The sequence below is a fragment of the Sinocyclocheilus grahami genome, unplaced genomic scaffold (assembly GCF_001515645.1).
Source record: "Sinocyclocheilus grahami isolate Dianchi unplaced genomic scaffold, SAMN03320097.WGS_v1.1 scaffold812.1, whole genome shotgun sequence".
In the NCBI taxonomy this organism is placed as follows: domain Eukaryota; kingdom Metazoa; phylum Chordata; class Actinopteri; order Cypriniformes; family Cyprinidae; genus Sinocyclocheilus; species Sinocyclocheilus grahami.
In genome coordinates, this window is record NW_015505991.1 from 346,481 (window position 1) to 369,038 (window position 22,558).

At 38.7% G+C, this 22,558-nt stretch overlaps 1 protein-coding gene across 1 annotated transcript in view; it reads right to left on the reverse strand.

Moving 5' to 3' along the window:
• The window catches only part of LOC107562220 (cadherin-17-like), a 42,316-nt gene extending 26,295 nt beyond the window's left edge, over nucleotides 1–16,021 (reverse strand). The window contains exons 1-5 of the mRNA XM_016246826.1: nucleotides 15,923–16,021; nucleotides 14,337–14,487; nucleotides 14,047–14,259; nucleotides 13,537–13,613; nucleotides 8,491–8,682 (exon numbers count right to left, since the gene is read on the reverse strand). Of these exons, the coding sequence (XP_016102312.1) occupies nucleotides 8,491–8,682; nucleotides 13,537–13,613; nucleotides 14,047–14,259; nucleotides 14,337–14,487; nucleotides 15,923–15,994 (705 nt within the window). The 5' untranslated portion in view covers nucleotides 15,995–16,021. The remainder of the gene's footprint in view (nucleotides 1–8,490; nucleotides 8,683–13,536; nucleotides 13,614–14,046; nucleotides 14,260–14,336; nucleotides 14,488–15,922) is intronic.
• Nucleotides 16,022–22,558: the final 6,537 nt, after the last annotated feature.

The window sequence follows — 22,558 nt, forward strand, 5'->3', positions numbered from 1 at the left end:
AATGATAACTTTGGTAGGATTGGAAATGACTCAGCTAAAGAATTGGGAGTTTTTAATTTGAGGATAAGTTGCACAGTAGTTTATCCAGAGACGGCTCCCTGGAAGTTAGTTTGGCCTGAGGTAGATTGGTTTGTGTTAGAGGAAAAAGGGAGGGCAAAGGAAGATATAAATCTAAAAATGGTCTTCAACAATCGGATAGCGGAAAAATATAATGATTACATACAGGTTTATACAGATGGTGCCAAGGAACCAGAGACGGAAGTAACCGGATTGAGTGTGGTGGTTCCAAGTAAAGGAATTGGAATTAATAGAAGAACATCTAATATGTTAGGGGTTTATACAGTGGAAATGCTGGCAATATTAATCGCTGTACGATGGGTGGAAAAGACAGGGCAGCATAACGTTTTGGTTTGTTCAGATTCTTCATCAGTTTTAGCAAGTATAAGGTCATTTTATTCAAAAAGTCGGCAAGATATACTGTTTGAAGTCCTACAGTCAGTTACAAGAATATATAACCAAGGAAGGCAGATCAAATTTTTATGGGTACCAGGACATGTAGGGATAAGGGGAAATGAAATGGCAGATAAATTAGCTAAAACGGCGTTAACAAAAGGAAACATAGAAATGCAAGTAAGTATCAGTAAAGCAGAGGTTAAAAGTGTGATATGGAAGACAATAAATCAAATGTGGCAAGAGAGGTGGGATAGAGAGGGGAAAGGAAGGCATTTATATCAAATCCAGAGGGATGTTAAATGTTCAGTGATTGGTAGTGGAAATCGCAGAGAGGAAACAGTCATATCTAGGTTAAGATTGGGACATTGTTTATTAAATAAAACACTCAAGTTAATAGGGAAACATGATACTGGATTGTGTGAGGTTTGCCAGGAAGAAGAGTCAGTGGAGCATGTGGTCTTGAGGTGCAGCAGGTATGAGGTTCAGAGAGAGTTGATGAGGAATAAGTTGAGAGAGATAGAGGTTCAGGACATGACATTAAAAGAGCTGTTGAGCACACAACACAGGGCACAGACTAGAATTCTTATGGATTTCTTAAGGGACACAGGGGTTTTTAATAGAGTATGAAGAGTTAAAGGAGTATTGAGGAAGGTTAAAATCATTATTATTATTATTATATAGTAGAATAAGGATGAAGTGTGTGGATTTGTATGTTTGGGGGAGAAGGAGGGAATTTGGGTGTATTAGTCTGTGAACCTGTTGTCTGATCCACACTCCGGAGCAGATGGTGGCGGTAATGCACCAAATACGCTGGATGCCAACCGCCGTTAAACATTAAGAAGAAGAAGAAGAAGAAGGCGTCCTTCAGTTGTTGGAAAGCCTCTTGTGCAGCGGATGTCCAGGATAGGGACTTGGGCCTTTGTTGGAGCAGGGATGTTAACTGAGCTGACTGAAATTAGCCATATACCGGCGGTATAAATTGGCAAAGCCCAGGAAGCATTGGAGATCCTTGATGGTGCTTGGAGTAGGCCAGTACCTTACTGCCTGGACCTTCTTCGGGTCTATTTGTATGCCGTTGTGGTGAATAATATAGCCCAGAAAGTGAAGCTCGTCACGATGGAACTCACATTTCTCTAGCTTGAGGTAAAGATGGTGCGGTCTCAGCTTGGTCAGGACCTGCTTCATATGGTGGCGGTGTTTGGTCAGGTTCCAGGAGTAGATCAGGATATCATTGATGTAGACAATGACGAACTGGTGGAGGAACTCCCGGAACACCTCGTTCATGAAACCCTGGAATAAGGAGGGTGAGTTAGCAAGCCCATACAGCATGACTTGATATTCATAATGCCCAGATGGAGTAACAAAGGTGGTCTTCCACTCGTCACCCTCATGTATCTGGATGAGAATGTACGCGCTCCGCAGGTCCAGCTTGGTGAAGATGCGAGCTCCCCGCAGTTGCTCCAGGGTGGCAGGGACTAAGGGTAGAGGATAACTGTCACAGTGAGGCTCTGTGACTAGAGCAGGGGTAGGCAAGTTCGGTCCTAGAGAGCCACAGTCCTTTAGAGTTCAGCTCCAACCCTAATCAAACACACCTGAACAAGCTAATCAATGTCTTCAGGATTACTAAGGCTATAGGCAGGTGAGTTTTGTTTTCAGGGTTGGAGCTGAACTCTGCAGGACTGCGGCTCTCTAGAACCGAACTTGCCTACCCCTGGACTAGAGGCTCTTTTTATGAGAAGGACACTTAATTTGACACGAGACTGTGAACATACATGTTTGCATACACTTCCCTATCTGTTTTGCGCAAATTGAACACCAGTTAACACAGATATGTTTGTGTCACTGATCATGTATATTAATTAATGTTCCTGTTCTCATGTCATTTCTTCCTCAGTTTAACATTTAATGATTCTTAAATTTCACTATGTTGATTTATGTATTGTGTTGTGTTAAGAAATAAAGCAAGACTGGTAATCATGTTAAATATTTATTGTTTCAATATTACAACTTATATATTGTAAATAGTCATACTTACGTACTGGAACGTTTTCCCACCCCAAACAGACAAAACCCAGTCACAGTAAATGCCACCATTTTGAAGATCGCATTCCCGCCAATAGATGGCACAGTTCATTGTTCTCATGTATGATGGGGAGGTTGATGATCTGTAGAATTCTTGGTTGAGCATTGTTAAGTATTAATAATTAATTCAGTTTGTTTTGTTCCAAATTTCTATTCATTTTGTAATATTATAACAGTTTACCTCTTTGTTGCTGTTAAAGCATATTTATTTGTAAGTTTCTTTATTACCTTTAATTTCCAAATGGTTTAGTCCAAGTAGGAGGGGCTTTACCTTTTTTTAAGATGGCCTCTCAGAGTTGTTGTGGGACTTTTTTTTTCTCGTCTCTTTCCTTTCTATCAAGCTACTGCCCACACTCCAGTCCAGTAGGGGGCGGCAAATCCACCTTTAAGTTGGTTTGCCAACTGCCAATACAATTAAAAGAAGAAGAAGAAGAAGAAGAAGAAGAAGAAGAAGAAGAAGAAGAAGAAGTTGTTGTGGGACTCCTAGGCTGCGTTCCACTCCACTTTTAGACACGCACTCACGAACTTCCCTAAGCACTTCCCCTCGGGGGAATTCCCGCTGCCATTTTGAAGTGCCTTCCACTTCGTGAAGTTTATATGGACAGACCCTCGACCCTCGACCCTCGATTTTGACCGAGGGAGCGAGTCTGCTTCATATGCACACTTCAGGCCGCTCCATAGACCACAATGCAACACGATTGTGACGTCATTGCAGATCACGTTCAATTTATCCCCACCCCAAACAACTCTATAATATATAAATTATTTTTTAAACATTTATAACAGCCCAAACATACCTATATACATACAGAATGTTGCACCAAACAAATTCATAATGGAAAAAAATTCAACAATAAACCATCTCCATAGCTGATTCTAAGTGATCAAGGGCTTAGGACGTTCCAATTCAGCCCATTCCAAGGGTTCCACCAGAAGTGGGCACTCATGCAACGTAATCAATGACGTACATCCGAGTAAACGAGACGGAGGGAAGTTTGCAAGTGAAGGGCATAAAAAAAACAGGCTGGAACGCAGCCCTAGGGTGAGCTGAAGTACAGCTGTGACATGGAATTGCTGCCTTTTGGGTCAATTTATTGGCATAGCCAAAAGTTTGTTGGTAGATGATATGAACAGGTTTTTTTTTCTTTGTATGAATTTTTTGGACTTTCACTGTAAATATTTCTTTACCATTTAAAAATATTTCTCTGCCTTTCTCTCATAGAATAACCTCCTCGACAGCAACCAGTCTGGTTTCAAAAGTGGACATTCAACTGAGACTGCCTTGCTTTCAGTTGTTGAAGCCCTAAGACTGGCAAGAGCGGATTCCAAATCTTCAATACTTATCTTGCTGGATCTGTCCGCTGCTTTTGACACAGTTAACTACCAGATCCTCCTGTCAACCCTATTGTCAAAGGGCATCTCAGGAACCACACTCCAGTGGGTTGAGTCTTATCTCTAAGACAGGTCCTTCAAGAAGAAGATCAGGCCCTTTCTTTCGGAACATGCTTCACAACTCCTTGTTCAAGCTCTTGTTCTGTCCAGGCTGGATTATTGCAATGTTCTCTTGGCAGGTCTTCCAGCCACTTCCATCAAACCTTTACAATTAATCCAGAACGCAGCAGCAAGATTAATTTTTAACGAGCTGAAAAGAATGCATGTCACACCTCGGTTTATCAGTTTGCACTGGCTACCCATAGCTGCTCGCATAAAATTCAAGGCATTAATGTTTGCCTACAAAACCACCACTGGCTCTGCACCCCTTTACCTAAATTAATTACTTCAGACTTATGTGCCGTCTAGAATCTTGCGTTCTGCAAGTGAACGGCGCTTTATTGTGCCATCCCAAAGAGGCACAAAATCATTTTCTCTGACTTTTAAATTAAATGTTCCCTTCTGGTGGAATGACCTGCCCAACTCAGTCCGAGCAGCTGAGTCCTTAGCCATCTTCAAGAATCGGTTAAAAACACATCTCTTCCATCTTTATTTGACCCTCTAACTCTAACTCACTCTCTATTCTAATTCTATTCTTTATAAAAAAAGAAAAAAACGTGCCCCTTTTAGACTTGCACTCTATTTATTTATTTACTAACTGCTTGTTTTCTTTAAAAAAAAAAAAAAAAAAACTAACACTTGTTTCTCTAATCTTTTTGCATTCTATCTATTTGTTTTCTTTTTATTTATTATACAATTATAATTCTGACTTTCTGACTTCTGATTAACAAAAGCAAAACTCTAACACTAGCTTGCTCTATTCTATCTTTTTTCTTTTTATTTATTATATGATTTAAAAAAAAACTTGCTACGTGTACTGCATTAAGCTAACTGAGACTTGTTATAGCACTTGCATATCATTGCTCTTTTGTTGAATTTGATTGCTTTCATTGTCCTCATTTGTAAGTCGCTTTGGATAAAAGCATCTGCTAAATGTAAATGTAAATGTAAATATTGGCACACGAGTGAGAAAACTAAATTTTTTGCACTTCTGAGAATAAACACTGAACATTTGACTTCATTGTCACATCACTTCATTTTTACGCCTCCATCTGCTGGTACATTTAGAGCAGTGGTGATTATACTGTTTGAAACATCTCTGTGCCCCTTTTTTGCGGTTGTCACACCACTGTCTCTCTTGCAATAACAATATTTGATTGTCTGAGCATTGAGGGACAGGTAATAGATGCAAGGCCTCAAGCCCCCATCCTTCTTGTTGACGAAGAAAAGAAACTTGATGTGGCAGGGGAAGTAGATGGACGAATGAACTTCTGTTTCAGAGCCTCTTCAATGTACTTCTCCCTGGACTTTTGTTCCGGGATGGACAAGGGACATGAGTCGCAGTGAGCAGTCTGGCACATGAGAGATGGATGGAATCCACTTGCATGGGCTCTGGTGCTGGAGGGCTGGCAGAGTGGGTTGAGAGTGGAGGAGCTGCAGCGGGAATGTTGGAGGTAATGTCAGCGAGCCTCTGAGAAATCCATATTGAGCGTTGGATGAAGGCCTCTAGTCCAATTATGTCATCATAGATGGGCATTTGTTGATGGATCTGCAGGTACAGACAGTGCCGATAAGCGGTTAAGAGGGCTGTCTTGTTCCAACCACTCGTTGCCATGAGTGTAAGAAACTATAGGCATAGTCCATAACCGATGATTTCCCTTGCCATAGACAGAACCGTTGATCGTTAACAGAGATGGTATTAGCAGTTTGACCAAACACGTCTTTAAAATGGGCGGTAAACGTCGTCAGAGTGCTGTTAGCTGGGCCATTGACATCCCAAATCACTTTAGCCCATTAAAGAGCTCTTCCTGATAGAAATTAAATGATGTATGCTATCTTGGCATGGTCTGAAGAGAATAAGTGAGGCTGAAAATACAGGGAGCATTGGAGAAGAAAACCATTGCATTCCTCCACCTCTCCGCTGTAGGGCGCTAGCCGTGCCATGGGACTGTGGTGTGGTGGTGAAGAAGACGGAATGGTTTGTGGGGGTAGAGATTGCCGTACAGCCTGTATGAGTTCAGCGAATGGGTCTGATACTGGGCGACGAACATCGCTTGGGTCCAAGATGTGTTGTCGGTCTAGTCTTCTGTCACAACAGAAGAGGATAGATGGCAGATAAGCTCAACACAGATCTTTAATTAGCAGTGCAAGCAATGTAGGCAAGCGATGCACAGCAAAGGTAAGTATCACACAAAACCGTAAATAGTAATTCAGCAGAATGGAGGAATGAACAGTCTTTAACTTGCAGGTACAGGCAGTAGGACGAGAAGGCAGAAGACGATGAATCCAAACTTGAATCAAGGACAACAAGATGAGTCTAGGAGCATGATCAAAGGTAGAGAAGAGACTGGTGACTGGTGCAGTGAGTGCTTATGAATGGTGGGTAATGGTGTGAGTGATTAGAATTCCGGGGAGAGTGGGTGGAGTGCAGAGGTATGGCGCTGCTCTGTTGGTTGACTCCGTGATGTCAGTGATGATACAAATGCTGAATCTGTGTTTATGTTCCCAGAAAGGAAAAAAAAAAAAGAGAAAAACAGAGGCAGAGTGAAAAAGACTAATGTTACTGATTGGAAGTGAACAGCACTACCGTTTTTTCCACTAGTAATATTACATCCAAACTTCACTTAATTTAATTTATTAAGTCACTTAATTCACTTGTATTTTAAAGAGCAGAAAGCATTCTGACCAGACCCTGATGTTCTACCATTCTTTGCCCTTATTCCAGTTGTCATCCCAGTAAACCCATCAATCAACCACAACAACAGTGTACTGTACAACTAGGATCTACAAATCAGCAGCCAGAAACCTGGTTGTGGTGTCCAATTGGCCACTTCACCACAACCAGACAACCTTGGAGGTTCGACTTTAAGACATCAGGAAAATCAGACACTTCTTGTCATGTTACTTTGACCTCTAATTTTCTAATTCAGTTTTTTTTTACAACAATGAATTTCTAAAAATGTTACACAAAGCTTAGTGCCCTTCAAATGGAATAGTGAGTTCCTCTATCCTTTTGCTTCACTCAGAACACATGAGTGTGTTCAGCACACCTGTCACTATGGACAAGAAATTAGCTGTTCTCAAATCCTCAGCCAATCCTTGCATTAAACTGAACACACACCAAAAAATTATCATAGCTCCTGACAACTGTAAAAACATTGATCTAACATGCTTCATGGCAACAGTAAATTCCATTTATTACTGTGGTTTACCTAAAAACAGTTAATCTCCTGAAAAATACAGAATGTATGTGGTCTCCAGTTTTGATTGCCCATGCTGCAAACATGACACACTGTAATTAACTCCTGCCCATTAAAAATACAATACAACCACTTAATTACTGAGCCACAGAACAACAACAGAGAGAGTTGTGCAGAGCAAACGAGAACACAGATGAACACAAGATAAACAAATGGCTCAGTTCCTTGACATATCAGTAAATATCAGGATTCAGAAACCCTCTTTTGAAATGTCAAACTTCCAGCTTGCAATCTGGCAAAATATGAATAAAAGATGTCATAAATGGATCAAACTGGTTGCATTTCATATATGGGGTAAACCAAGATCAAGGGAATCAGAGACACTAATCACACACTTGTGGTGACCCTGCACTGGAACAACTGCATCACCTGAAGGGAATGTGGGTCATGGTGAGGATCAGGCCTTGAGCCCTGGATGAATGGCCTGCTAAATAATGACTTAACTGTTTGTTTTCAAACAATGACCTCAAAAAGTATTTAAAAACCTAAGCCCCACTTAATATGGACAAATTGAATTGTGTTATATCAAACTAAGTAGCATTTGATACTAGACATTTTCTATTTACTTTATCTATAATTTTTTATTGTTTTTTACCAACTGGGCAAAGACATTTTTAGTTCACATTGGTGTCAATTCTTGAACAGTATATAAACTATTTAAAACCCAAAAATCTATTTTTGTGAAATATTTGAAAAGTAGTGTTTAAGGGACTGGGTGATACTTAACACTCAAACCTCATCATGTCCTTAATGTTACCTATAAAAATAGCAGCTAGTATAAATGAAACTGTTCAGTGAAGGTAAACACAGAGATAATTATAGTAACTCAAGAGTATGAACAATCATACATTTTGACGATGAGTATCTGCAGTGTCAGTCCCATTCTGTAAGCACTTCATAAAACTGCATGTGGCTCACTTGGATGTGTTTAGAAGTTTCCGACAGAACATCAATTTCAGATCACAGATTAAAAGTTGTATAAACAAAGAACAATCACATTATGTCAGGGTGATAATTCAAGATTTTTCCCTAAATCAGTGAAAAAGAACAGACCACTGAAAGTTATTTTAAAAATTTTTTTAAATCCTCAGCTTTTCCCAAGCCCTCATTAAAAATAATGTTTGTGCTTTAAAACAAGTGCAACTTGGTTTGATGTGTATCTATGCATCTATGACCAGCAGTAGTATTCAGGCAGAGAATATACCTTATCAAGGATGAGGGCAGCTTCATTGGTCTGTCTGTCAGTCACTAGAGTAAAAACCTCCTCCTCATTCCCAGATTCAAGTCTGTAGTCCACCTGCCAGCTGTCCCCACCCCACTCATCCGCATCCCATGCCGACACTACAGTGACTGTGGTGCCCACTGAGGAATCCTCAGCCAGGTGGAAGGGTCCATACTAGAGAGACAGAAATGAATGAAAGATTTCTAAGATACTGTATGCAATTATGATAAAAATGGAGAATAGAGAAAGCATTAATAGGTCTGTGATTAAAAACCACAATATTTGTAACAACTTTATGAAGTTAGCCTTTAAATAAATGATACAGTCATGGTCAGAATTGTTGGTACCCTTGGTAAAATAAATCTGCATTGTTAATCCTAATGATCTTTTATTTTAAAAATGTACAAAAAATATAACCTTTCATTGAAGAATAAGAATTTAGAAGGGGGGGGAATCTCATTATGAAATAAATGTTTTACTCTAATACACGTTGGCCACAATTAATGGTACCCTTATTTAATGGTAAAATATCTCTGAAGTATATTCCCATTCATATTTACCATTTTTAGTACACCAGGGTCATTATGAACATGAAATTATCCAGCCATTGCTTCCAGTTTCACATGAGTATAATTATGAGGGAAAACTAATTTGGCCTTTTTTTTCCACTTATGAATTCATTCATTCATGAGTGGAAAAAAAGGCCAAATTCAGTAGTTCTCAATATGAATATAGTTCTGATGTGCAGCAACAGATAATTGAGCTTCAAAAAAGCTGAAAAAAAAGCTAAGAAAGTGGCTTTAAGAAAAGAACTAGAGCATTTAAAATTCCCATTTCCACCATCAGGGTAATAATTAAGAATTTCCAATCAACTAAAGATGCTATAAATCTTCCTGGAAGAGGGCATGTGTCTATCGTCCTAATGCTCAGTGAGGAGGAGAGTTTGAGTGGCTAAAGGCTCTCCAAGGATCAAAGCTGCAGAATAGCAGAGATGAGTTAATCTTGGAGCCAGAAAGCCTAAAAAAATGTCAAACAGCACCTACACCCCCACATGTTGTTAGGAAGGGTTTCAAGAAAAAAAAAAAGAAAAAGAAAATGCTCTCATCCAAAAACAAACTCCAGCATATTCATTTGCCAGACACTACTGGATCTTCAAACAGGACTGGGTTCTATGGTCAGATACAACTAAAAAAAATGAGCTTTTTAGCAGCACTCAAGATAGATTTGGTGCACACAGGAGTAAAAAAAGTACCCCATGTGTACAGTACAATGAAATATACTGCTGTCCCTTTAATGTTGTTGGTGTATTTTGTTTTTCTGCTGGAGGTCCTGGACATCTTGTTCAGATACATGGCATCATGGATTCTATCAAATAACAACAGATAAAAAAGTAAAAACTGACTGTTCATACTAGAAATCTTATAATGGGCCAAGGCCAAAAATGGGTCACTGAGCACAAAACAAATATTCTGCCATGGCCATTCCAGTCCCCTGACCTGAACCCTATAGAAAATGAGTGAGGGGAACTGAAGAGGAGAAGCACCAATATGGACCTGGAAATATGAAGGGTCTGGAGAGATTCTGGATGAAGGAATGGTCTCTGATCTTTTGTCAGGTGCTCTCTAACCTCACCAGGCATTATAGGTGAAGACTCAGAGCTGTTATCTTGGCAAAAGGATGATGCACAAAGTATTAAAAGGGTTCCATTAATTTTGGCCAACGTGTATTAGAGAGAAAAAAAATCATAATGAGATGTCCCCCCATTTTGAATTCTTATTCTTCAATGAAAGGTTATATTTTTGTAATATTTGAAAAATAAAAGATCAATAGGATTAACAATGCAGATTTATTTTCACAGCCTTTTTTGATCATATTTACCAACAATACTGTATTATACAATATAATACGACTGTATTTAGGTTTCTAAGGCAAAATACATTGAACAAATTTATGCATTAAACACATAATCTTTGAGTGTTCTCCAGTTTAGAGAAACGGAACATGTAATGTAATTAAATATTATCAGTATACACTACTGTACTTTTTTTTTTTGGAAAGAAATTAATACTTTTATTTAGCAAAGAGGCATTAAAGGGAGGCATGAAACTTCACCCAGAAATAAATATTATGTCATCATTTACTCAATCTCAGGTTGTCCCAAACCTGTACGAGTTTGGCAAAAGAAGATATTTTGAAGAATGTTGGTAACCAACCAGTTGACAGTAGCCATTGGAAAAAAATACTATGGAAGTCAATGGCTGTTTGGTTACCAACATTTTTCAAAATATCTTCTTTTGTGTTCAGCAGAAGAAAGAAACTCATACAGGTTTGGAACAAGTGGAGTGCGAAAAAATGATGACAGAATTGTCATTTTTGGGTGAGCTATCCCTTTAAAATGATCAAAAGTGAAAAAGACATTTATATTGTAACAAAAAAATATATTTCAAATACATTCTGTTCTTTTGTACTTTCTATTCATCAGAGAATCCTGAAAAAGATGTATCACGGTTTAAACTAAAATATTAAGCAGCACAACTGTTTTCAACACTGATAACAATACAAAATGTTGTGGGCCCCCCGTACTCAATCCCACGTTTCCCCTGAATGGCTGTCAATGGAGAAAGATGCTTTCTAAATTCAAATGGTGAAGTTACAACATCTACCAGCAGGACAACTAGACAACCATGGCCACTTGCTATTGTGTTGCTGACGTTCAGAACTTCAGAGTCTTCAGAAGAGCTGTATTCAGATGCTAGTCACTCTGCCCAGATGCTTGGTCTGCCCAACCAAGAGTTGTCAACACACATCTCCAGCACGTCACAACTAAACTCCTAACATACAGACATGACCTTCTAAAAAATGTTTCTACTTTAAGAGAGAGTGAAATAAAAATAAGGAAACAGAGGAAGAACCAGAATGTTAGCTGAATGTGGCATGACAGTGTCTAGCAGGAGAGTAGAACGTGTTTGTGAATATTTCTGCAAACAAGGCTGTTCATTAAAGTACAGCACCATTCATCAAAACATCATTCATCTAAGAAGTTTTGGCTGCATCACAGTTCCTAAAATTCATTGTCAACTAAATTAGGGGATACATAATGAAAATGAAAGGCACACAGCCAGTGAGGTGAGCTTTATGGATGTTTCCAGAATGCAGAACAGAGCAAGTCTTTCTCTTCTTTCAAAGCGGATCTAAATATACCGGCTGAATTCAAGCCAGCGCCACTGCTGCTGCCCTCCATCTTCGCACCAGCACTCTGTCTGCACCCGCGTACATCTCCTGTATTATTCACAACACGTAGGCGTAAACACGCAGGGTATTTTCCAGAAATCAGGGACCACTGCCTGCCTACATCCTGCATCTGCTCTTCATCTCTCCTTTTGCTCATCTCTTCCCGTCATTGTAGTCAGTGATCATCTCACTGTTTATTATTCAACTCGGCTGCATCAATGAACAAAGATGATGACATAAGAAAGGCGCTTAGGGCTGTTCTGCATAAGTGAATGCGCTCATGTAGCATAAATAGATAGCGCTACAAATTAGTAAGTGGTCATATTTAGAACATCACCTCAGGATAAGAAATATTTCCAAAAATAGGAGAATCAGATATGTTATGCAAACATTTGAACTTATGCTCCACATTAACATCACAGCACAGTACATTATATTTCATTTGTTTACTCAATTTAATTATGTACTGATATTAACATCCTGGCTTATACAGATAAGATGATAATTATTTAATTGCTCTGGTCAATGACCAAAACTTTTTAATTCATAATATATATACTATAATTTTCCTATTAATTAAAATTCATACTAAAAGTTGACACTATTTTGTATAAAATAAGAGAGAAACTTCAATTAATCCTATACAGTAAATGCTACAAATGATTTTAGGCTTCGCAACATAAAAAAAACTACATTAAAAATAGATAGTTGAGATTAGATACAATTACATTTTACATTTAACAATTAACTATTAAATGTAATGAATGAATGAGTGAATTAATTAATTAATTTAATTATTAAATACAAATAATAATTTTTTATTTATTAATAAATTAATAAAGATTTATACATTTTTAGACTTAACGACTTTACTTTTGCCACCACACATTCACCCAAAATCAAAAATTCTGTCATAATTTACTCACCCTTGTGTCATTCCAAATGATTTTTTTGGAATGAGGAACATAAAAGAAATTATTTTTAACAATTTGGTAACCAAACCGTTGTATTGTACGGACAAAAAATACAATACAAGTCCATTGGAACCGAAACTGTTATCAGCGATCTTCAAAATATCTTTTGCGTTCCGCAGAAGAAAGAAATGCATACAGGTTTGAAATGAGAGTAAGTCATGATAGAAGTATATTCAACATCAACTGATACCAATAAATTAAATATATATAATATAGAGTTGGCTGATAATTTATATGATATGCATCATTCATTCCGAAATCTAATATATTTTCAGGTAGAGATCTGGTACCTTGAATATAACAATCTTGAATATAACGAAATAAATCCAAAACTTGAAACGATAGAAACGATCCATATCTAGAAACGATATAATAAAATTGAATGACAAAATGGCTTGCAAGCAAGCAATCAAAGATATGAGATCCTTACTGGAGAAATGCAGAATTAATCTAAATAAACTTAATTGGTGTCATCCAATTATAGCTCTGAACACTGTTCATTTGTAGTGCTCAAAACTATAAAAAGAAACACTCCCAGCTAAATTATTACATGTCCATAAGCCTGAGATTAAAGCATGGATTCCCCCTGAAAGCTCTTTATCTCATCGGCCTCTGTAAATCACATTTTCTAGAACACAGGTCTTGTACAAACACACACTAACAGATAAAGAGAAATAAAGAGAGAAAGAAGTCCACCTGCCAGCTGAGATGACAGCAAAAAAACAAAAACAAACATCAAGTGTCTAAAGGGAACTGATCTCATTCACAAAACTGAAAATAATATATAACAAAAACAGCAGTACCCATAGTGCACAGTCCATACCTCATGATGGGAAAAGATTGGTGGGTTGTTGTTTTCATCCAGAACTTTGACTATGACAGTGCAGGAGCTGTTCAGCCCTGAGGAACAAGTCAGAGAACATATTGATTATCTGTTAATATCAATTAATATCAAGCGACATAAAAAGTCTTGCAAGATCTCATGTTGCTGTGTGACAGTACATCAGATTCTACATGGCATACTATTTATGCCAGCTGACACACTAGTCACACTGTGTGTGTGGAAAGAAAAGTGACATTTTGAGAGCCATTATTTGGGTCCATAAAATGACAGAGATCAATTATAGCAACTCCATCATGCTGCATAACTACAGTAACTACCTCAAGTGTTACATGAAATTATGTTTGAGCATCACAATGTGAAATCTGAAAAAAGGTGTCTCTAATCACACAAACCAATCAGAGAAAATTGCACAAAATTACACCAGTTATATTACGTGGTGCCATTTTGCAAGACTAATTTAGCATTGATCAGTGTTGGTGATGTGTCGACCTTTAGCGTCCTCTGCCGTGATGGTGAGTGTGTACTGTGGAGCGGTGCCCTCCATGCTGTCCGCCTGCACTGTGATCACTCCCGAGTCCCGGTCCACACGGAACAAATTCCGGGGACTCTCAGGCATCTGGCCCACCAGCCGATAAAATATCCGCACGTTATCGGTTTTCGGATCGTCGTTGTCAGCTGCTTGGACTGTGAGAATCTCTGTACCTGCGAGCAGAAGATCATACCATTCGCTAACTTGCTTTGTTTTAGTATTTAAATAGCATATATATAGTGTGTGTAACCTTTAGTCGCAAGCTCCTTGACCACCGTGTGGTACTGCATCTGTGGGAATGTGGGCCTATTGTCATTGGCGTCCCCCACCATCACTCGCAGCTCCACGGGCTTAGCAATCTCTCTGCCATCTGGCCTCTCTACCACTATGTTAATATGAAACTAAAAGGGAAACAGGATTATTGTGAATTCTCATTTGCAAAGAAAACAGTATGTCTTCTGCCGATGTATTATAGTCATCTGTGGTCTGGAGTGCATGATGAAGAGAAATCATGCTCACTGAAATCCCAAATATACTATATATTGAATAGAAAAATTATTAAAAAACAAAATAGAAATGTTGTTTCTCGGTGTCGAATACACCTGTTGGCTAAAATTCAAAGGCTTGCTTATAAATTTGAAGATGTTCTGTCACTTAAAAAGTGGCTAGTTATCTGAAGGTGGGGAATCTCCAGTAAGCAGACATATTTACATTGGAACATCTTAAAGACATTTAGACAACGTTCACACTGTCAGTGTTTGGGACTGACAACTGCATTTACTTTTAAAGTGAGTCTTAAAATGTTCTGTTCAATCAGCAGTCTGAATGTGCAACTGAAGTCAAGCTCGTATTCTATTTGTGACTATCACCTTTAACCATAGCGACAGTGACTAAAGTCCATTTTAAAGATGGCGACATCCAAAATGGCAAAGTCTTATCACGTGGCACGACAAGAGTTCAACTGAGGCGTTCCATGTTAATTAATCAACTGAAGGTTTATGCCTCAGTAAGCAGAGGATTTGAGTCACACGCAGACCAAATAGACTGTGGAGGATGGTGACTGGATCTAAACCTTCAGATGACACAAAGCTCATATCTACATCTCTGAATATTACTGAAACCATACATGAAAACCCACAACATGTCACAGAGGGGCTCTCTCACACTGTATAACGTGATGTACGACTAGTTATGAGTCCTGAAAATTTACTGGTGTGAGTTCAGTTATAGAACGCGGCTGTCACTCTCATAAATAAATACAATTTGTTTGAATGCAACCATGTTAATGACTCAAATACTGGACTGGCAGCTGCATTTTGCTGCTGAGTGAATGTGGCCTAATGGAGTTCCATGGCTGGAGGAGTGAAGACATGTAACATCACTGTGTGATCAGTAATTGGGATTTATAATGGTATATTTAGGAACAGTATTTATTTACTAGTTCATATAATCCTCAAGCAAGACAAAGGATTTGGTGTGCTGACAAAAAACGTGTGCAGTACTCGGCTCAAGCTTTAACAGACTACTGGTGGACTACTTGATTAAATAAATAAATATAAATGGATAAAAATGACCATCAATAAATGATATTGCAGAGTGGAAAAAAATGGGGCTGGAGCAACAACAGACTGAGGTTTTACAGTTCTCACTCTTGTTCTCTTATCATTCAAATATCAAAAGCAAAACAACAAAAGTACATACGAGATTAACTATTGCACATTAGAGTTTCTGTAGTCATTCTGTTTTTATAACATTCAGAGAGGGTTTAGCACATATAGTACTGATGTAAACATATACACGTATGACAGAAGTTTTTTTTTTTTTTTTATCTTTCACCTGGTCCTGTGTTTCTCTGTCCAGAGGAGCATTCAGGTAAATGATTCCTTCCCTGTTGATAGTGAAAAGCATTTCTGGAAACTCTCCCTCAAGGCTATACTCAACTGGACTGCCACTCCACTTCACCTGCAAACACAAAAAAAATGTAATATGTTTTTAAAGCCTTTAGAATAACGGGGACACAGGTAGTGTCCTCATAAACCACCTTCATTTTGTAATACCTGTGTCATACCCATGTCATTATACAAATTTGTGTCCTCATAAACCACCCAAACCAGCGCGCGCACACACACACACACACACACACATGTTGGTATTGGGTCTCTCCATAGGCGTAATGGTTTTTATGCTGTACAAACTGTATTTTCTATCGCCCTACACCAACCCTACACCTCACAGAAAACTTTGTGCATTTTTAGATTAAAAAAAAAAACAAAAACACCATTTAATATGTTTTTAAAGCCTTTAGAATAACGGGGCCACAGGTAGTGTCCTCATAAACCCCCTTCATTTTGTAATACCTGTGTCATACCCATGTCATTATACAAATTTGTGTCCTCATAAACCACCCAAACCAGCGCGCGCACACACACACACACACACACACATGTTGGTATTGGGTCTCTCCATAGGCGTAATGGTTTTTATGCTGTACAAACTGTATTTTCTATCGCCCTACACCAACCCTACACCTCACAGAAAACTTTGTGCATTTTTAGATTAAAAAAAAAAACAAAAACACCATTTAATATGTTTTTAAAGCCTTTAGAATAACGGGGCCACAGGTAGTGTCCTCATAAACCCCCTTCATTTTGTAATACCTGTGTCATACCCATGTCATTATACAAATTTGTGTCCTCATAAACCACCCAAACCAGCGCGCGCACACACACACACACACACACACATGTTGGTATTGGGTCTCTCCATAGGCGTAATGGTTTTTATGCTGTACAAACTGTATTTTCTATCGCCCTACACCAACCCTACACCTCACAGAAAACTTTGTGCATTTTTAGATTAAAAAAAAAAACAAAAACACCATTTAATATGTTTTTAAAGCCTTTAGAATAACGGGGCCACAGGTAGTGTCCTCATAAACCCCCTTCATTTTGTAATACCTGTGTCATACCCATGTCATTATACAAATTTGTGTCCTCATAAACCACCCAAACCAGCGCGCGCACACACACACACACACACACACATGTTGGTATTGGGTCTCTCCATAGGCGTAATGGTTTTTATGCTGTACAAACTGTATTTTCTATCGCCCTACACCAACCCTACACCTCACAGAAAACTTTGTGCATTTTTAGATTAAAAAAAAAAACAAAAACACCATTTAATATGTTTTTAAAGCCTTTAGAATAACGGGGCCACAGGTAGTGTCCTCATAAACCCCCTTCATTTTGTAATACCTGTGTCATACCCATGTCATTATACAAATTTGTGTCCTCATAAACCACCCAAACCAGCGCGCGCACACACACACACACACACACACATGTTGGTATTGGGTCTCTCCATAGGCGTAATGGTTTTTATGCTGTACAAACTGTATTTTCTATCGCCCTACACCAACCCTACACCTCACAGAAAACTTTGTGCATTTTTAGATTAAAAAAAAAAACAAAAACACCATTTAATATGTTTTTAAAGCCTTTAGAATAACGGGGCCACAGGTAGTGTCCTCATAAACCCCCTTCATTTTGTAATACCTGTGTCATACCCATGTCATTATACAAATTTGTGTCCTCATAAACCACCCAAACCAGCGCGCGCACACACACACACACACACACACATGTTGGTATTGGGTCTCTCCATAGGCGTAATGGTTTTTATGCTGTACAAACTGTATTTTCTATCGCCCTACACCAACCCTACACCTCACAGAAAACTTTGTGCATTTTTAGATTAAAAAAAAAAACAAAAACACCATTTAATATGTTTTTAAAGCCTTTAGAATAACGGGGCCACAGGTAGTGTCCTCATAAACCCCCTTCATTTTGTAATACCTGTGTCATACCCATGTCATTATACAAATTTGTGTCCTCATAAACCACCCAAACCAGCGCGCGCACACACACACACACACACACACATGTTGGTATTGGGTCTCTCCATAGGCGTAATGGTTTTTATGCTGTACAAACTGTATTTTCTATCGCCCTACACCAACCCTACACCTCACAGAAAACTTTGTGCATTTTTAGATTAAAAAAAAAAACAAAAACACCATTTAATATGTTTTTAAAGCCTTTAGAATAACGGGGCCACAGGTAGTGTCCTCATAAACCCCCTTCATTTTGTAATACCTGTGTCATACCCATGTCATTATACAAATTTGTGTCCTCATAAACCACCCAAACCAGCGCGCGCACACACACACACACACACACACATGTTGGTATTGGGTCTCTCCATAGGCGTAATGGTTTTTATGCTGTACAAACTGTATTTTCTATCGCCCTACACCAACCCTACACCTCACAGAAAACTTTGTGCATTTTTAGATTAAAAAAAAAAACAAAAACACCATTTAATATGTTTTTAAAGCCTTTAGAATAACGGGGCCACAGGTAGTGTCCTCATAAACCCCCTTCATTTTGTAATACCTGTGTCATACCCATGTCATTATACAAATTTGTGTCCTCATAAACCACCCAAACCAGCGCGCGCACACACACACACACACACACACATGTTGGTATTGGGTCTCTCCATAGGCGTAATGGTTTTTATGCTGTACAAACTGTATTTTCTATCGCCCTACACCAACCCTACACCTCACAGAAAACTTTGTGCATTTTTAGATTAAAAAAAAAAACAAAAACACCATTTAATATGTTTTTAAAGCCTTTAGAATAACGGGGCCACAGGTAGTGTCCTCATAAACCCCCTTCATTTTGTAATACCTGTGTCATACCCATGTCATTATACAAATTTGTGTCCTCATAAACCACCCAAACCAGCGCGCGCACACACACACACACACACACACATGTTGGTATTGGGTCTCTCCATAGGCGTAATGGTTTTTATGCTGTACAAACTGTATTTTCTATCGCCCTACACCAACCCTACACCTCACAGAAAACTTTGTGCATTTTTAGATTAAAAAAAAAAACAAAAACACCATTTAATATGTTTTTAAAGCCTTTAGAATAACGGGGCCACAGGTAGTGTCCTCATAAACCCCCTTCATTTTGTAATACCTGTGTCATACCCATGTCATTATACAAATTTGTGTCCTCATAAACCACCCAAACCAGCGCGCGCACACACACACACACACACACACATGTTGGTATTGGGTCTCTCCATAGGCGTAATGGTTTTTATGCTGTACAAACTGTATTTTCTATCGCCCTACACCAACCCTACACCTCACAGAAAACTTTGTGCATTTTTAGATTAAAAAAAAAAACAAAAACACCATTTAATATGTTTTTAAAGCCTTTAGAATAACGGGGACACAGGTAGTGTCCTCATAAACCACCTTCATTTTGTAATACCTGTGTCATACCCATGTCATTATACAAATTTGTGTCCTCAAACCACCCAAACCAGTGCGCGCACACACACACACACACACACACACACATAAAATACACAACATAACCAATCAATACTACTGAAGACATTAACTGTAGTTAACTTGAATGTACATGTTTACCCAAAGGCCGATCTTAAAATCACGATTGCTTTCTTTATACAATGCTCACACAAGTCACCTGTGAGGGCACCATCCAAATGGATTGGACATCAGATTTAAACAAAGATGAGATACAGTGTTTGAGGAAAACCCTGCCTGTTTAGGCACTGCTGAGAGTTAGCTGATAAGTGCGGTGAGGCCGGCACCTGCCAAAACAAACCAGCTGCCCTCGCGATGGAGGGATTTTCCACTGCACTGCGACACATGATGCAAACGGTCCTGGAAAGGGTGTGGAAACGCACCGAAGAAGGAGAGGACCCTGTAGAGGGGAGAGTGAGGGGGATATGTGTATCTCCTCAGTACCTCACCCTCCAACTGTTTGTTATGGAGATGGCTCTCCAAACTCAAGCACTTTGTATACATCAGTGGGCCTCTCTAAAGATGACCTGCCCACACTGTTATGAACCGTCAAGAGCAGGGCTTTGAAGAGATTAATGTGTGTCGTCCTGCTGTTCTAAAAATGGTGAGCACCAACTAAGGTGATGTCATCTATTTAGTTTCCAAAGCCTGTTTTTGATAGAAGTGATAGAATCCTCTTAGGACGAGTCAGTTTATGCCTTTGATGTTTAGTGCTGTGGATTGACAAGAGAGAGTGTTAACAGTTGGATGTTGAACATATATTCTTGTGATAAGGAGTTAATCCATGCACATTGAGGAGATGCAGGTTAATATGGAAGCCCTAGGAGACCATTATTATTTTTGTTCTGTTGCGTTTTCTTACGATCACGAGAAAATTAAAAAAAAAAACTCACCCTTTCACCGATCAGTCGGAAATCATTTAATTTCATCTGACAAACTGTAACAGGGCTGACGAGACGTGAGACGTTCGGATCCAAATGCAAAGCTTTATTTCAGAGACGTGGTAAACAGGCAGGGTCAAAACACTGGCAAACAGGTATATGGCGGGCAAAACACAAGAATAGTCACCGGGCTAGCGTAGGTCACCGAACAGCAGACAGAGTCACAGGGGCAAGGCTAAAGGGAGGAATCCAGGAAAACAGGTGAAGATCAAAACCGGAGAAAACAGACAAGGCAAGGCAAAAACTAGGAAAACACGGAGACTCGGAAAGGGGTACAGGCTAAACAATACTCAGCAGAGAAATGTGGTTAGAGTGGGTGTTATATAGTGAATGAGGTAATTAGAAACAGCTGTGTGCAATCAGAGCAATCAGGTGTGTGCAATTCGTGCTGAGTGCAATCAGTGCAATGCATGATGGGAAATGTAGTCCGGGGTGATGTGCAACAGTGTGTAGTGTGAGAGTCAATGAAATTAGAAGTACATGGACCAGATTCGTGACACAAACATCATTCTAGAATCATACAGGAGTCCTGGACACTTGATTTGGCTAACAACTAAATTAATCAGTTACTATTGTGTCTATGATGATGAAGTTGTAGCCTCCTGCTCCTCCTCCTCAAGTGTTACTGATACTGATTTGGAAATGCTTCATCACTGAGTCACAGTAGTGAATCTCTGATCAAAGTAATTTAAAAATAAATAAATAAAAATAATTTGCTCATCCAACGCGGTCATATATATTGGGGTTATAAATGGACAAAATGAGGGGAAACAACACATTCCCCCGGTTTCACAGACAAGGCTTAAACCTAGTCCCAGACTAAAATGTAAGTCTGAGCTGTTTCAAGTGAAAGAAACTTGCACTGACTGATGTTAAAATATATCAGTGCCTTTGTTTTGTCTCAAGATGCACACCAGTAATGTTTTTTCTAAGGCATGTTAATAAAAATTACTTAAATGTCCTAATTGAACTATGGCCTAATCCTGGCTTAGTCTAAGCCCTGTCTGTGAAGCCAGGCCAATATCTATGAAATGGGGATTGGGCAAGATACTCAGTTTAACTGCTCTCCTGAATTGTGTCACCCCTGTATTTGGTGGATTTGAGTGAGAGCAAACAAACAAAGCTGACATCCCAAGCTGAAGTCATCCACTAAGCATTATGATCAAATAAAGCTCTTTATCTGAAATACCAAAAGGGTTTTGTCGGAGCACGTGGAGTTAAGAGGATTGAGATAAACTTTATGTTTATTTCAATGCCGTTTTAAAAATAGCAAAAATGGAAAAAGATGAAATGAGGCGAGCACAGGCGATGCTGTCCAGCAGTGTTGCTATGAGAGACAGAGAGAAATGCACGACACGCAGACTCTGAGTCCTTCATGACCACTAATCTGTTTCATAACCAGTGTAACTACAGCCACCCACATGCACATCACAGCACACACAAGTGGGTGGGAAAAGGCTTTTCCCATTAAAAAAAAAAGAAAAGAAAAAAAATCAAGTCAAACCCAGCAACCAGATAGCACACATGTGATTGTTCCTTATCTGACTCCCTTACATCAATAGTATTTTGACGGAAATTAATTTAAATATAAAGCAATGCAATATCAATCCGATGTTCCATTACAGCATATTTTTGTATTAAGATTATATTGCTTCATATTTTATATTAAGATGAAGTTATTTTTTATAATATTAAGTTATATATTAAAATGCAGTTAAAATTGCACATATCAAAACCAATACTATAATAAAGAACAGTATTTCCAGAGCCTCACCAGTAAGACTCAAGTACCCCTTCATCCACATCACTAAAATTATATATTTTTCTTATTAAAAAGTATCAATGTGGGTAAATAAATAAATAAACTCACAAATGCACATACATTCTTTTACAAATGTCATTCAAAGGAATTAACTTGCACACATTTAGCGTATTACTCTGTTTTCTTTTCTTAAAAGAGGCCTGAACAATTATGATATCATGATGATCTTCCACCCTGCTTGAGTATATATAGCCCTGGTTGGGAAAGGAAAGCATTTCCAGGAATTTTAGTGGGTGGAAAGGCGCTGGTGTGTGTAGGAGGCACCCAAGAAGAAGAGAGAGGACGATCTTTTG